This window comes from Oreochromis aureus, linkage group 5, assembly GCF_013358895.1.
Source record: "Oreochromis aureus strain Israel breed Guangdong linkage group 5, ZZ_aureus, whole genome shotgun sequence".
Classification (NCBI taxonomy): Eukaryota; Metazoa; Chordata; class Actinopteri; order Cichliformes; family Cichlidae; genus Oreochromis; species Oreochromis aureus.
This window is the reverse complement of record NC_052946.1, coordinates 20,729,665-20,746,336: the sequence shown is the minus strand read 5'-3', so window position 1 is coordinate 20,746,336 and position 16,672 is coordinate 20,729,665. Positions and strand designations below refer to the sequence as shown.

The following is a 16,672-nucleotide window of genomic DNA, read 5'->3' as shown; positions in this document are numbered from 1 at the left end:
GGATTACCGTAATGATGACAATTTCAACGGTGCGCACAGCGTCGCTGCTTTCAGGAGCCATTGGAATTTTTAAGGTTGCGCAAATCATTCAAAAGTTACGGTAATGCTTGGTGGAAAACTCAATATCCCACAATTCATAGCACGCCTCTACAGAGTGAACAATGGCGGCCACCACTTCGTTTTATATGTCTTTTATTCGTGTTTCTAGGTCACAAAATAAGCTTTTAAGATATTTTCAGGCGAGAATGTAGGTGTGTAAACTTCAAATATCTGCTTGTTTTATCAAGACATCCCATATTTAGCGACAGTGCTCTGACGACGTCGGTCCTGCCTGACAGCTAGCCGGCTACCTAGCTAGCTGCCGCGACTTGGCTGCAAATGGATAGCGAGGGACTCTCTCTCTCTCGCTAGCTAGCACGACGGGAGTTTATATACAGCTGTGTGTGCGCTAAGTTACTGACGTTGGACTTTATTTTATTCATAATGGTTAGTTCGTAGAGTTGCCGTACAAACGGAATCGTGCCACATTCACAGAAAATATTACGATTTATTCTGTCGTTACGAAGCCTCCCCTGTCATTCTCTGCCTGTTGCAACTTCAATCATGAAACTGATCAATGATCGGCTTTTCGCTCTTGTTTGTTTATCGCCTAAACAACAGCTGCGTTTAAGCTTGATCAGCTGTTGTTAGAATTCATTTGCTTCTAATTTCTAGTATCAGCTGATGTCGATGTGGAAAAAATAACTGAGTTGTTTGGTGGTGGAGCTACAACAGAGGGCAGCTATCCACCGGTGTGTGACAGAAAGGACATGCCGCATGAACGAGACATAAAAGGCGGTGAGGCTACCGCCGATCGACCGGTGTTTGCTAACGCGGAGGTCAATCGTGGATCAGGGAAAGCGAAGGCAGGGCGTGAGGTGAACTGAATTTCAGGTAAGAAGTTATGACCTGCACTCTATTTGGGTCAGATATAAACCGAGTTTAGGTGTAGTTTATTTAGCAGCAGTTCTCTTATGTGTTGCTGATAGTCGGCTAGCTAGCTAGCGCCGCTAGCATAGTTAGCTAGCGCCGCTAGCAACCCTTGGTGAAAAAGCACCCAGGCTTGGCTTATATTGAGGCGGGTGAAACTCGTGTCAGCACCCGGTCGCTCTCTATTTGGGTCAGATATAAACCGAGTTTAGGTGTAGTTTATTTAGCAGCAGTTCTCTTATGTGTTGCTGATAGCCGGCTAGCTAGCTAGCGCCGCTAGCATAGTTAGCTCGCGCGCCGCTAGCAACCCTTCGTGAAAAAGCACCCAGGCTTGGCTTATATTGAGGCGGGTGAAACTCGTGTCAGCACCGGTCGCTCTCTATTTGGGTCAGATATAAACCGAGTTTAGGTGTAATTTATTTTCGTTGACCTTTACAATCGTAATGCCACGGGAGTTTATATACAGCTGTGTGCGCACTAAGTTACTGACGTTGGACTTTATTTTATTCATTAGGGTTAGTTCATAGAGTTGCCGTGCTGTACAAACGGAATCGTCCCACATTCAGAGAAAACATTATGATTTATTCTGTCGTTACGAAGCCTCCCTGTCATTCTCTCGCGTGTTGAAACGTCAATCATGAAACTGATCAATGATCGGCTGTTCGCTCTTATTTATCGCGCTAAACAACAGCAGCACGTTTAAGCTTGATCAGCTGTTGTTAGAATTCTTTTGATTTTAATTTCTAGTATCAGCTGATGTTTGCTGGAGCATGAAGATGAAATCAGGAGATGTCCTTACTGAATCATCAGAGCTGAACTGGTGATGGAGAAACAGGTTTACACTTTAGGTGACATGAATGAGTTGAAGGAAGTTATGAGTTGTTTCTGAGAGACAAAGACCAAGCTCCTTTTTGTGTAGCTGACAGCTGGTAACTGTGCAGGGGCGGATCTAGCAAAGCTTTTAGGGGGGCATTAACAGAGAAAGGTGGACACAAAGATATACTTTTCTTTCTTACTCTCATATAAAATATTTAGCTTTTATTAAATAGTTATCTGAATCTCACAACCAAAGTTTGTATAATAATACACAGGATTGGCTGTAGACCAGGGGTGGGCAATTTCAGGCCCGAGGGCGGTGTCCCTGCAGGTTTTAGATGTGTCCTTGAACCAACACAGCTGATTTAAATGGCTAAATTAGCTCCTCAACATGTCCTGTTCTCCAAAGGCCTGATAACGAACTAATCATGTGATTCAGGTGTGTTGACCCAAGGTGAGATCTAAAACCTGCAGGACACCGCCCTCGGGCCTGGAATTGCCCACCCCTGCTGTAGACCATTGTTCATAATTCAGAACACTGTGTAAAAATAACAAAAACAAAAAGTGAATGCATGTGTGAAAAGTGGTCTATAATGTAATGCTTCAAAGTGTGTTCATGCAAACATTGTCGGGTCTGCCGTGGTACAATGGGACTTCTGCTCATGAACCTGTGTGCACAGCGTCTGCAAATCGGCGCTGTACAAAGTAACTTCATCTTTACACAAAACTGTAAGCTGTCATCTGTGAAGCGTGAGCGGTGTTTGTTTTTACCATAGTTCATGGTGGAGAATGGCTGCTCTTCTGAGTTTTGCTCTCTGTAGCCGTATGAATGGCAAACTACAGTGATTAGCAGCGGCATAGGCACACATAAAATTTCTTCTGAAATTTTCGCTTTCTAGTTCCTCTTGTCATTCTAGTGAATGCGAGCCTCTAAGAAACACAATAGCAAAGCCACACAAATGATCAACAAACACTTTAACTGTTTTGTACCCATACTGTGGTTGACTAAATATATTCTAGTTATATGTGTGAAGGTTTTGAAAAGTGTATCATTGCAGGTTCACAGTATGTGAAGTGTGTCTTACTGTGGCCAGTTAGTGTGACACTTTGAAAACTGTGGTTTTCCTGAAAGCAAGTTCTAAAGTTAACATTTCATATAAGGGAGAGTCAGAGCAGTCAGACAGACTGTTGTAGTCTGTTCTGCACATTCACATTGTTCTTTTAATCATGGCTGATCTCCTGCTGCTAGTCGTTCTCATGTGTAAGTTAAACTTCTTATCAGGTTCATTCAATGTTCACGTCAGCTATTCCTTAACATAGACTCACTTATAATGGCTGTTACATGTTGCTGTTAGCATGTTTCTCTTGTTTACATCAGAATGTTAATACTAGTTTACATTTACATTTATTGTTGAATCTATTTTGTTGTTTTGTTCTTTTCTTCTTTAGATTCTTTTCATGAAATCGAAGCTCAAGGTCAGTCATATTTTCATGTTTTTATCACTGTATGGGATGTTTTTATTTTTATTTTTGGAGCTTCTCTACAGTAACTCAGCTTTGCTCATCATGAATATTTTTGTGCATATGTTAACTATTTAAAATTACATCTGTGTATATGTAATTTCAGCCAGGGTTCCACCTAAACTGACTGTGAATCCACCTGTGATCACAGTGGCAGACTCAGTCACACTGAACTGTACCACATCTGCTGCTGTGCCTCAGTGTGATTTCTACATTGCAAGCCAAAAACTGTCCAAAGGTTCCTCCTGTGTGCAGACACTGACAGGGAGTGAGCTGCTGAAGAATGCGCATAAGAGTTTACCTGCTGAGGTTGAAGTGAGATGTTTTTACACTGTACAGGTTTATACAGTTAGTCATACATCTCCTGACAGCCAGCCATCCACAATCACCATAAACAGTGAGTGACTAAAGTACCATCAACAGTTTATAATATGTTTCACTGATGCTTATGGAGTTCATCTCACAGCGTATGCTGCCATTATAAGTATTTATTGTAAAATAAATAATATACATATAAATGTATTCAAATAATATAACATATACTTTAATTTTTCAGATCTTCATCCACCTAAATTGACTGTGAGCCTGCTGATGATCACAGTGGCAGACTCAGTCACACTGAACTGTACCACATCTGCTGCTGGGCCTCAGTGTGATTTCTACATTGCAAGCCAAAAACTGTCCAAAGGTTCCTCCTGTGTGCAGACACTGACAGGGAGTGAGCTGCTGAAGATCACACATAAGAGTTTACCTGCTGAGGTTGAAGTGAGATGTTCTTACACTGTACAGGTTTATAGTGATAAACATACATCTCCTGACAGCGAGCCATCCACCATCACCATAAACAGTGAGTGACTAAAGTACCATCAACAGTTTATAATATGTTTCACTGATGCTTATGGAGTTCATCTCACAGCGTATGCTGCCATTATAAGTATTTATTGTAAAATAAATAATATACATATAAATGTATTCAAATAATCTAACATATACTTTAATTTTTCAGATCTTCATCCACCTAAACTGACTGTGAATCCACCTCTGATCACAGTGGCAGACTCAGTCACACTGAACTGTACCACATCTGCTGCTGTGCCTCAGTGTGATTTCTACATTGTAAGCCAAAAACTGTCCAAAGGTTCCTCCTGTGTGCAGACACTGACAGGGAGTGAGCTGCTGAAGATCACACATAAGAGTTTACCTGCTGAGGTTGAAGTGAGATGTTCTTACACTGTACAGGTTTATAGTGATAAACATACATCTCCTGACAGCCAGCCATCCACCATCATCATAAACAGTGAGTGACTAAAGTACCATGAACAATTTGTAATATGTTTCACTGATGCTTATGGAGTTGATTAATATCTCAGTTCTTATGCTGCCATTATAAATATTTAATTTAAAATAAATAATATACATATTAATGTATTCAAATAATCTAACATATACTTTAATTTTTCAGATCTTCATCCACCTAAACTGACTGTGAATCCACCTGTGATCACAGTGGCAGACTCAGTCACACTGAACTGTACCACATCTGCTGCTGGGCCTCAGTGTGATTTCTACATTGCAAGCCAAAAACTGTCCGAAGGTTCCTCCTGTGTGCAGACACTGACAGGGAGTGAGCTGCTGAAGAATGCACAGAAATGTTTACCTGCTGAGGTTGAAGTGAGATGTTCTTACACTGTACAGGTTTATAGTGATAAACATACATCTCCTGACAGCCAGCCATCCATCATCACCATAAACAGTGAGTGACTAAAGTATCATGAACAGTTTATATGTTTCACTGATGCTTATGGAGTTCGTCTCATGGCTTATGCTATATTATTTATTTAATGTTAATTAAATAAAATACATATAAATGTATTTAAATAATCTGACATATACTTTAATTTTTCAGATCTTCGTCCACCTGAACTGACCGTGAATCCACCTCTGATCACAGAGACAGACTCAGTCACACTGAGCTGTCAGACACATGCTGCTGTGCCTCAGTGTGATTTCTACATTGCAAGCCAAAAACTGTCCAAAGGTTCCTCCTGTGTGCAGACACTGACAGCGACTGAGCTGCTGAAGATTGCACAGAAATGTTTACCTGCTGAGGTTGAAGTGAGATGTTCTTACACTGTACAGGTTTATAGTGATAAACATACATCTCCTGACAGCGAGCCATCCACCATCATCATAAACAGTGAGTGACTAAAGTATCATGAACAGTTTATATGTTTCACTGATGCTTATGGAGTTCATCTTACTGCTTATGCTATATTATTTATTTTAATATAGTTATAAATCTATTTAAATAATCAAACATATACTTTAATTTTTCAGATCTTCGTCCACCTAAACTGACAGTGAGCCCGCTGATGATCACAGAGACAGACTCAGTCACACTGAACTGTCAGACTCCATCATCTGTTTCTGTGACTCAGTGTTATTTGCTCTTTTCAGGAGATAAAACTGTCAAAATATCTCCTTTTCTGTGGACTCTGACAGGGTCTGAAATTTTGTCAATGACACGTCAACGTTCGCCTGTTACAGTTGAAATGACCTGTTATTACGTTTCTAAATATAAATCTCCAGTGAGTAACATGTCAACAATCATCATACAAAGTGAGTAAATTCTACTGAAGTGCACTAATAAGAGGATGTTTGGCTACAGTATCAATACGAAAAACATGTTTCTATCATTTTGGTTGTTGAGGCAGGTTACCGTATTTTCCACACTATAAGGTGCACTTAAAATCCTTTAATTTTCTCAAAAATTGACAGTGCACCTTAAATTCTGGTGCACCTTATGTATAAATTCTAGTTGTGCTTAATGACCTCGAACCGATTTTATGTTGTACGCGAAGCTCAAAAATCTGTCAAAAAAGGTTTTAGTACTACTTTGGTAAGCTACGAAGCCATATTGCTTGATGGGTTGTCGGAGCATTACAGCTACCGTAGTCAGGAGCCTTGCAGAGTAATCCGGGTCCAAAACTCCATCCACTTCAGGTCCCAAAGTCAAACGAACACTGCGGCATCACTGAGAGTTAAAAACTGTCTAAATTCTTTCATCTTTAATAAAACAATCAGTGTTGCTGCTTTACCAGGTGTAACAATTAAGTTTAACATCCAGGCATCCATGAAAACAAAATTTATTAAATTTTGCGGAGTTAGGTGTTAGCAGAATTTAGCTCACTAGCTTCCACCTAAACATGATATAGCATGTTCTGGCTGATTTCTGAAAAAATGTAAATGAAGACAGAAAACTAAACAGCAGTGACGTCTGTAGGGTTACTGAAGTTGGACTAGCTGGTATATAATGATGTGCTACGTGATTGCTAGTGACACAGCTATGTTAGCGTAGCATAAACACAGCGAAGCTAGAGGATGAACACTAACTGTTTTCCACTCGATAAACGTTAACGTGAGGATTCTCAATGGTTAGGGACAAATGTAATCGCATTGCAGGATGCTGTAAACGGACCAAACTTCAGTCAGGAGAACAACTGAGATAATCCATCCACAATACGAGGTTAGTTATTAATATACTGCAACAACATGGGTATAGAGCAGCTGCGACAGAATTCAACATTAATGAATCAATGGTACGGAAGTGGAGGAAGCAAGAAGAATGAGTTGAGTAAAGTTTGACTTATCTTACTTTTTTGTTTCGCTTAATGCACCTTATAATCCGGTGCGCCTTACGGTCCGAAAAAAAATTTCTGCATCAGATTTGATCATTTAAAAACTAAAACTCTGAGAGAGGTTTCTATTATTAGATTGAATGAAAGTAATTAAACATTTGTTTGTTTAACTTGAGAAACTTTTACATTTTTAGCTCATCGGCCTGAACTGACAGTGAATCCACAGATGATCACAGAGACAGACTCAGTCACAGTGAACTGTCAGACTCCATCATCTCTTTCTGTGACTCAGTGTTTTTTGCACTTTATGAGAAGACAAAAATCTACGTCCATCTCCTGTCAGCAGACACTGACAGGAACTGAGCTCCTCTTTATGGCACAGCAGAGTTCACCTGCTGAGGTGAAAGTGACATGTTTTTACATGTCACCATATAAAGGAGGACAATACCAGTCTCCTCACAGCAACATATCCTCCATCAGTATACAAAGTAAGTGATTATACTGTGCTGGTCTATATTATACCTCATTACAGTATGTGCATTTATTTCTACAAACCAAAAAGGGAAGCCTAAGCCTGATTGTTTATAAGCCTATGTTTAGCTTTAAATGTAACAGCAGTGTAGGTTGCAGAGATTCTGGTGCTTTGTTGTATTTTTGTTTTTGATTTTTCACAGTAACTGTCTTCCTTCTTTTCTCTTAACAAAATGGGAAGTGAGACTTACACTTGTGTTTGATCTGTGTTTTTTCTAGTACCTTTTGCTCGTAAAATTCTACCTGTATTTGCAACTAGTTTTGGTGTAATCGTGGGCGTCATCTCACTGACAGTGGCTTTTGTCTGTGTGAAAAGAAGAAATGGTAAGGACAGTAACAATTCCTTATGTCATGTATAGCCTTCTATACAGTCAAATATTTAAGTGCAGACCTTCATATATTTGAAGCTTAAAAAAGATGGCCTACATCCTGATTTTAAAACATATATCAATTATTTTGCTTAAATCAGAGCGGAATTCAAAAGAGAACTTTGTGATGTGGTTAACTGTCAATGTGTGTAAAGTAAAGTAAGTTTCAGCATAAAAGCTGGTTAAACTTTGTGTATTTGGTCAACTAAGTGATTGCTCAGAGATATAAAAAAAAACTTCTCCTGATCTGATGAACATGGCAGGAGTTCCCTTCTCTATCTTTAAAACTGTCAATACCAACACCTTAAAGGTTTCTTACATCATTGGCCGAAATGGTTACTAAGACAAAACTTGTATGTTGCAGTGATAAATGAGAGGGATATTTCCTGCTAATGGTAGTTTTAATTCTTCACAAAGCACAGATTGTAACTGACTTCAGATCAGCAAAAGCAGTGAAAGCAAGTCAGCGTTAGCTTGTCTAGCACAATGTTTATCTACAATGACAAAACAATTAATTGAAAACTGCAGGCCTCTCATCTTGACAAGCTCAAGTTATTGTTCACACAACTATAAGAATGCCCGTGCCCATATAGAGTTCAATGGCTCCATTATTAAGTGGCTGTATCCATCATTCTGCCCTAATAGAACATCACCTTCACAACCACTATGAATTAAATATTGACTCTTTATTCACTTCTGGTATTATGTTTCATAGGGTGTCTGCAAGTACTGTTGTTTTTTTTCATGAATGGTAGTTTTGTTATGCTGATTTTTGTTTTGCCTTTTGCTGTAGGAGACTTTTCAATCACAAGAAAAACTGACCAAGAAGGATCGGTACTTTTATTTATTTATTTATTTATTATTATAAAAAATGTCCTGTGTCTAATAATAATTGAGGTGAGTAATTGCAATTCATGCATGACTTCTCTTCTTCTCCATTTCTTCTTTTCCTATGAAACAAGTTACCTCGAAATGATAATGAAGCCTTCAATATGATCAGTTTAGTTCCTGTTGAGGACCCACCAACAGGTGAGCTGCTGATTTTTGTGCTCCCTGGTTTCCTTTTTCTTTATTTTGGTATGAGGTTTGCAACAGTTGTATAAATAATAAGATTATTTTGATGAGCACAGCATCAGAGAGGTATACTACAAACCAATTTCAGCAAGATGCACTTAAACAATACAATTTCCTCAGTGTGTTCAGCTCTGACTCTGTCTAAATGAGATATTCATTTTACTGATCAAATAGATATTCCCGGTGATAAACAGTCTACAAATGTATTGATCACTTTTCTTATCTGTGTTCTAGTCACTGCAATTACAACAGCGCCAAAAAAGACTTGCCATCAGATTAGGACCAAGCATAAAAAAGATTATACATTTCCTACATCACCATCAAAATGTGGATAATTGTGTTGACAATGTGACAGACTTCATTTAGTCTTGTTTTCTACATGCTGTACATGAGTTGCTGTGGTGATGTAGCGCTAAAAAGAAAGCCACTGTTGTGACACTGAAAACTCTGACTTTAGATTTAACTTACCTTGCTAACCCAATAATTTTGCTTCATAATACATGACTCAAACCTTTTTCCTTTTTCATATATATATAAACAGAGAGAGAGATTTTTAATGTATACAAATACAAAGTGATAGAAGAGTAACTTTATTTCTCAGAGTCCAGATCTATGTTACTCGCTGGGTCTGATCAACCGAACAGAGAAGAGTCTCAAACTGAGAATGTAAGGGAGGCATGTGCATCCACAATATTAAATATACATGTATGTTCTACAGAGAAGAAATAGATGCAAAAAACTTTTGCTCTATTTTATTTCTAGTCTTCTGTATGCCAAATGTACTCCACCATCCCTGAGGAGCCAGGTGAAAGATCTTTGAGGAAGGCGGATGTGGCATATAGCACTCTACAGCTACACTGAAACAAATTAAAAAGTACTGTATTGGCAAAGAACAGAAGATAAGACTAAATGGCCATTACACACTCAAGCAATATCCATAAGGCAGGAAGGTATTTTTCTTCCTTCTCTTTTTCTTTTTTTGTAGGAGTCTCACCTGGATAACATTTCTATTTCAACTTTCAAGCTGTATTAAACATAATAATTTCCAAAACATTAACAGAATTATTGAACCTGATTTAACATTTTGTAAGTGCTTACTTTCTGATGTCAGTCCAGATCTTTGTATTACCAATGCACTGAGTATTATTCAAGCAGCATTTGTGTTTTATACAAAATATGTTCTGTAGAACATTATGGAGGTTATTACGTGCTGTAATTATCACTGTGCCTCACAAGAGCAGTGCCAGCAAAAATGTTGGAGCTTCCTTTAAATTCAGATGTAGATGTGGGTGTTACATTCTGTAATATGTACTATATATGGTTAAAATACATCAAATGCAGTAAGAATGCACATGCTTCATATAAACATACGTATGTAACTTTCTTTTTGATTTTATGTACTGTACCGTATATCACAAATAAGTATGTAACCCAATGAGAATCAAATCCAGAAAGATACACAGCATGAGGTGGATCACACTCTTTTTTATTAGTAATAATCAAATTGTTACAAGATTCATTTACACAAGATGTCAGAAATCTTTACAAAAAAATTTAACCAATTTTTTTTTATGATTTATTGGGTTAATAACACTCAAATTCATTCCATTTCCAGAGTGTAATAATCAGCCACCTGTGTTGAAATCTGAAATGCCCATGATGTTAATTCAAAATGAGCAAACGCCTCCGATGCATGTCCTTCATGTTGTATAGTGTAAAGATTCATGTGCTCTCTGTGCTGAGGTGGGGTTTTTTTTTTTTTCTGTTCTCAAACTGTTCTCCTGTAGGAGCTCAGTTTGGGTGGAGTTCTTTTTTCTCCTCGTCTTCCTTCATGCATTGCATATTCATTGTTTCCATCCTACATCTCTCCGACCTGTCTTCCCAATGCGATGTATGTGAAATGTATGTACAACTGGAAGTGGTCCAATTTCACTGCATATCTACGTGACAAATAAAGGGCTATCTATCGATCTATTAATGTAAAAGCCATTTTATGTGTTTGAATAAGAAGGATCTTGACCATTTCCAGTCATTGCAGAATGTTGCTGCTAAGCTTTTAACCAACACACAAAAGGGAAAGCATATTACTCTTTAATCTTTTTACATTAGCTACCTGTACATTTTAGAATTTATTTAAAAGTTTTAGCCCTTACTTTAAGATCCCTGTGTGGTCAAGCCCCAGCCTATATTTTTGACCTTCTACAACCCTACACCTCTTCTCGCAGTCTGAAATCTTTCAGTCAAAGGCTTTTAATGGTCCCACAAAATCATTTTAGGACCAGAGCGGATGAATCAAGTAAAATACTAACAATTAGATTAAACAACTAGCAAGTCTGGTACCAACTAGTAACAACAGTGATGATTAGTCAGCTAGTCGATTAGTCATGCACATCCCTACATAAAATCATTCAAATCAGTGGAAAAATCTAGAAAAGTTACTAGTTCAATCAGTCTAATAAAATACTCTATGGATTTGAAAGCAGTTAATAATTACAATCATAGATGCATCTCAATAGTCAGAGAGGTGGAAGGATTTGAGAATTTTGCAAAGCAAAGGTTGCTAGCATTCATTCCTATACAACAGTAATTACGCCAAAATATGTGTTAAAGACAATTTATTTGTACTGAGCAAAATCAAACAAAGATCTAACTAAAGACTAAGAGAAGAATATGTGCATGTGCAAGAATTTCTTTACCATGTGCATCTATGTTTAAACCAAATAAAGGTTAGGTTAATGCAAGGTTAATAATAAAAATGTAGCATAAACTAAGTAATAAAAACCAAGAGGTGTAAAATTCAGGAACAAAACTGTTACAAAGAGCACCATTAAATGAATTAAACAACTTGTTGAGTTCTTCTGAAAGTCCGTATTCTTATCCATGTGTTTTGAAAAGCTTTGTTTTGCCCAGGTGGTTTACAAGTACATGGTTCAGTCATCGAATGGGAAGAGCTTCATGAATGCCAAGTGTTAAGAAGTGAGCAAAAATTGCCTTGGTGTAAAAAGGACATAAGTTCTAATAGTGACCATGAGAAAGCCACCTGGTCCACCACCAAGCTAGCGAATCCCTAAAGACACAGTGAGTGAATACTGCGAATACAATTAGTGAGTGAATCAACAGAGAGTGTGCTTTGGAAAAACTTTCCCACCAGCCAAGTCATTTCCCAGAATAAATGAAACCCCTTTAATAGGTTACTGGGAACTCACGGCAACTTTAACATGCCCCGTTCTTACAGGCAAATGCAAATGCTGTCACGGACCCTGCTCTGGAGGACTCGGGGGTCCGTGAGCAGGATGGATTATTATTATTATTATTATTATTATTATTATTATTATTATTGGTATTGTTGTTGTTATTTGGGGATGTGTGTTTTTCTGCACTATGCTGTGTTGTTCGGTGTTCCACTCATTATTTGTAGAGGCAGGGTGTGGGTGTATACATGTGTGGCTGGAGGATGGAGAACAGCCACATGCAGGCCTGATGGGTGTGGCCCTGCAGGCGGACTGGCCACACCTGAAGTTCCTGCCACACACCTGTTGGTGATCAGGGCTCGTCGGGGGAGCTACTTAGGAGAGTGTTGGAGCTCCCACCGGCGTGGGATCATTGCATTGTCATCCCAAGTTAGTGTGTGTGAGTTTAAGTCAGTTCGTGTGTGCCGCGGGGGTCAGTGTTGACGGCTGTTCCTGTGGTTTTCCTGCAGGAGGAAAAGTGGACCGGAAAGGCAGCACGCACGGGGTGTGCGGAAACACGACAGCGGGGAGCACGAGCACAGACGTCGGAGGGGAGCACCCACACGGGAGTCAAGGGAGTGACGGGGAGTTATTGTGTTTACAGCCTTCACTGTAAATAAAGTGCACTGTTTGCATCGCAGAGTCTGCGTTTTGGGTCCTCCTTTCCCCACATCCCCACGGTCTGCCTGGCGGACCGTGACAAATGCACCTTATGTAGCGGCGCCTGAAGAACGCTCATCTTAATTCCCCATACCAACACATCCGAATCACAAGCAGTTTTATCTGACAACGGCAGTACACTGTCCAACATAAATGACTGATGCGCATCTGTGTCCCGAAGAATAGTAACAGACCTAATAAGACCTACGCCCGCTGGACGTTTAGAGCCTTTGCGCTGCTCTCCGGAGGGACAAACAGCGATCAGATGTCCGGGTTCACGACAATAGAAACAGTCACAATTCCCACTGTCCTCCTGTCTTTTTTTACGACCCAGTTATGGTGATTTTATTTTCTCTCCTGTCCCACCCTGATATTATGTGTGATAGCAGCTGAAAATATGGTTTTGTGAGTGAGAGTAAACCCGTCAGCTATCACTGCCACTTTGGCGAGTGAGGTCACCTTCTGTTCATTGAGATAAATAACAACTAGGTCCGGCAAACATTTCTTAAATTCCTCTGACAGGATAAGATCCCTCAGCCCTTCAAGGTCTTCATTTTATTGGGATGCAACCAATGTTCAAACAAATGACTCTTTTCATGGGTAAACGCCACAAATTTCTAATTGGCAGTTTTTTTTCACACTTCCTAAATCTCTGACGCTTCCGGGACAAGCTCATATGCCTGCAACACAGTCTTCTTGACTATGTCATAGTCAAGGCTATCCTCAGTTGATAAACTGGTGCATACGTCCTGGGCTTTGCCGACCAGCTTAACGCAGCCACTCAAAACCCATTGAAATAACGGTGGATATGCTAGAACAACTCAAGACAGGTGTGGAGACAGAGGAGGGCTTTCGGTCCAACTCCAAAGCTCTAACACAGAGGTGCATAGCTTGCACCTCAAGCTCTTTAGCGTCGGTCTCCATCTCCCTCATATGGAGGGTCAAACTCCAGGCTGCTCTACAGCTGCCTTTGGGGAAGGAAGGATGCCTTTATCAACCAACTCTGCGCACAAAGCGTTTTTCACCTCCGCTTTAAGGGCATTTTATAGGACACGGGAACATCATTAAGATTGGCTATAATAAAAAAATCTGCCTTCCTGCACTTCCCTGTTTTATCACAGGAAGGCAAAGTAACAAAATCATCCAAAGGAAACTCCAAACTCCCTTACCACTACTGGACCTCTCGCAGCCCATGCGAGAATCATACACCGTGTGTAATTTCCCCCCGTTCTGTTCTTAATGGCTTAATGAAACAGAAACCATGAGCTGGTTTTATTTAAGCATGAACTGGTAATTTATTTAAAAAGCAATTCAGTTGTGATAATTGATCTAAATATGCTAATGAATGCTTTTACTTTAACAAGTTCGATTATTTCTTTTCAAAATATTTAAGCATTTCTGTTACCATTAAGCAACATCTTTACAGATTTTTTTTCTGACAAGTACAATATAGGACTACATTATAATACCATTCTGGTTAAATGTGTTTAAACTGCATTCCTCACTACCCCAGTTCGCGTTAAACATTTTATCTAATTTTATCCTTACATTTATAATAAAAAGTGTTGTCATTATGTAAGTTAGTTGACTTTTGTGGTCTTCTAATCCTTTTGGAGATGCTAAGCTTCATTCTACGGTCCCCAGAGTTCCACATCTGTTTTTTTTTTTTTTTGGTTTTTTTGAAGAAACTAAATAAAATTTTAACGGCAGAGTTGTACCAGTATAAAACCATCTTTTGGTGTCAGAAAGCTACAGCTGGGGTTTATCTGAAAGTGTTTCTGATTAAATCCTACTAAAACTTTGCAGGGTTGTAGAGTGGGGTCATGTTAACATTCTCTTAACATTTGGCTTACATTCAAGGTCAGCTTAATGATTTATTGGTCAAAAATTGACAGAAAGCGCTATAACTATGATTCTTATGTGTGTGGTGTGTATAGTCAACATATAAAAAGTATTGTATAAAAATTCAGTGTCAGATTTGAACTCTGACCTCGCTGTTGTGTGCTGTAATGACTATACCATATTGCACCACTAGAGGGTGGTGTCGTGAAATAAGAGTAAAGTGCAGTCGGGAAAATGTAGAGTTAGAATATAGTTAGATGGCTAACTGATAACTCGATGTGTCTCCCTGTTACCTTTACAATGTAAAGTCATGTGCTGAATTCATTAAAGAGCACTGTTCCTTAATGAGGACTGGTTATTACCGGCCGCTTATAAATAAATATACGAATCCAGAGATCTGAACTAATCTTGTTAATGGTTTGTTCGGGATCATTGAAAATAATAATTAAGTTTTGGCAAGACCACCGTTTTTGTTGAAGTGACCCTTCCCATCAGTGATATGTTTAGAGATTTCCATCTAGCCAGATTGCCTTCTACTTTCTTTAAAGTGGGATGTGGTTTATTTTAGTTAAATCTGCCAGCTCATACCTAAATGTTTAATATTTCCAGATTGCAGTGGGGTAGAAGAAGAATTATGGAAGGAGCAATTAATTGGAAGAACTGTAGATTTTGACCACTTAATTAAATAATCTGATACTCTTGAAAAAGAGTTCATCAATGCAATTACCCCGGAGAGATTGGTTTATGAGTTTGGGAGAAAAAGCAACACGTCGTTCACATAAAGACTGATCTTATGTTCTACATTCGTGCATTTTATGCCCTTAATTACTGTAGCCTGTCTAATTGCTGCTGCTAGTGGTTTGATAGAAATTGCAAACACTGAAGGGGAGAGTGGGCATCCCTGCCTGGTGCGTCGCTGGAGACAGAATATGGAGGATGTTTGGTCCTTTGTCCTCACACAAGATGTTGGGGAATTATTAATATTTTAACCAGTTCATGAAAGAGTTTCCAAAACCAAATGTGTGTAAAGTTGCAAATAAAAATTTTCAGTTAACTCTGTCAAATGCTTTTTCTTCATCTAGAGACAATATTGTGGTTTCAATGTTTTTATTGTATGAGTAGTCTATTAAATTAAGTAATCTATGTGTATCTGCTGATGAGTGCCTTTTATGAAACCGGTTTGGTCAGCATGAATTAGAAGGAGGGTTGTCTTCTCTAATCTCTTTGAGAGAGCTTTGCAGATTATTTTGAGGTCTACATTAATAAGGGATATTGGACCATAGCTTGAGGGGAAATACAGGGTGTTTGTCTGGTTTTAGCAGGAGACTAATGTTGGCAGAATTCATATTTGGTGGTAGTCTGCCATTTTCCTTGATTTCCTGCAATATTCTGTGGAATACTGGTGCCAGAATTGTCCAAAATTCTTTATAGAATTCTGCTGGAAATCCATCTGGACCTGGAGCCTTATTATTGGGCATACTTATCAGGGCTTCCTGGAGTTCATCTGGTGTCAGTGGCAAATCCAGTATTATTGCTTGACTTTCTACTAAGGGAAGGGTTACATTGTCAAGAAACTGATCAATTTCATTTTTAGATGGGTTTATTTATGGTGAATATAAAGTTTCATAGAAATCTCAAACAATGTTGTTTATTCTTTCAGGTTCATATATTTTGTTCCCAGATAAATCTTCAACAGCACATATACTTGTTTTTTCTTTCTTTCTTTTTAACTGGTTAGCTAAGAATCAACCAGATTTGTTTCCGTGTACAAATTTTTGTAAGCAAAGTCTTTCTACTAAGAAGATAAATCAATAATTTAATTTAATTCTAGTTTTGTTGTTGATATTTTGTTCAGTATTTCCTGATTTTGGTGGGACACCAAGGCTTCTTCAAAGGATTTTATTTTTTTTTCTAGTTCCTGAATATTTTTGTTTTCTTCTTTCTTTTTATTTGATGAGAAAGAAATTTTACCTTCCAGTTTTCCCTGCTTCCCAGAGAACAGATGCTGATGCTCCAGGAGTGT

General features: G+C 38.7%; 1 protein-coding gene across 1 annotated transcript; it reads left to right on the top strand.

The window, feature by feature from the left end:
- The first annotated feature begins 2,986 nt into the window (after window positions 1-2,986).
- On the top strand, window positions 2,987-11,137 carry LOC120440160. The gene is made up of 13 exons (XM_039611979.1): window positions 2,987-3,046; window positions 3,235-3,261; window positions 3,413-3,703; window positions 3,863-4,153; window positions 4,313-4,603; window positions 4,769-5,059; window positions 5,213-5,503; window positions 7,139-7,432; window positions 7,695-7,799; window positions 8,637-8,677; window positions 8,806-8,872; window positions 9,519-9,583; window positions 9,680-11,137. Exons 1-13 carry the CDS (start codon window positions 3,013-3,015, stop codon window positions 9,776-9,778), a joined length of 2,187 nt encoding a protein of 728 aa, XP_039467913.1. The 5' UTR covers window positions 2,987-3,012; the 3' UTR covers window positions 9,779-11,137.
- The last annotated feature ends 5,535 nt before the right edge of the window (window positions 11,138-16,672 follow it).

What these genes read in the sequence shown, in the direction of transcription:
- LOC120440160 (XM_039611979.1), top strand. Translation starts at nt 3,013, where the DNA reads ATGGCTGATCTCCTGCTGCTAGTCGTTCTCATGT. An exon ending in ATCCACAATCACCATAAACA is followed by an intron (nt 3,704 to 3,862) that starts GTGAGTGACTAA and finishes TTAATTTTTCAG; the next exon opens with ATCTTCATCCACCTAAATTG. An exon ending in TGTTGAGGACCCACCAACAG is followed by an intron (nt 8,873 to 9,518) that starts GTGAGCTGCTGA and finishes TTTATTTCTCAG; the next exon opens with AGTCCAGATCTATGTTACTC.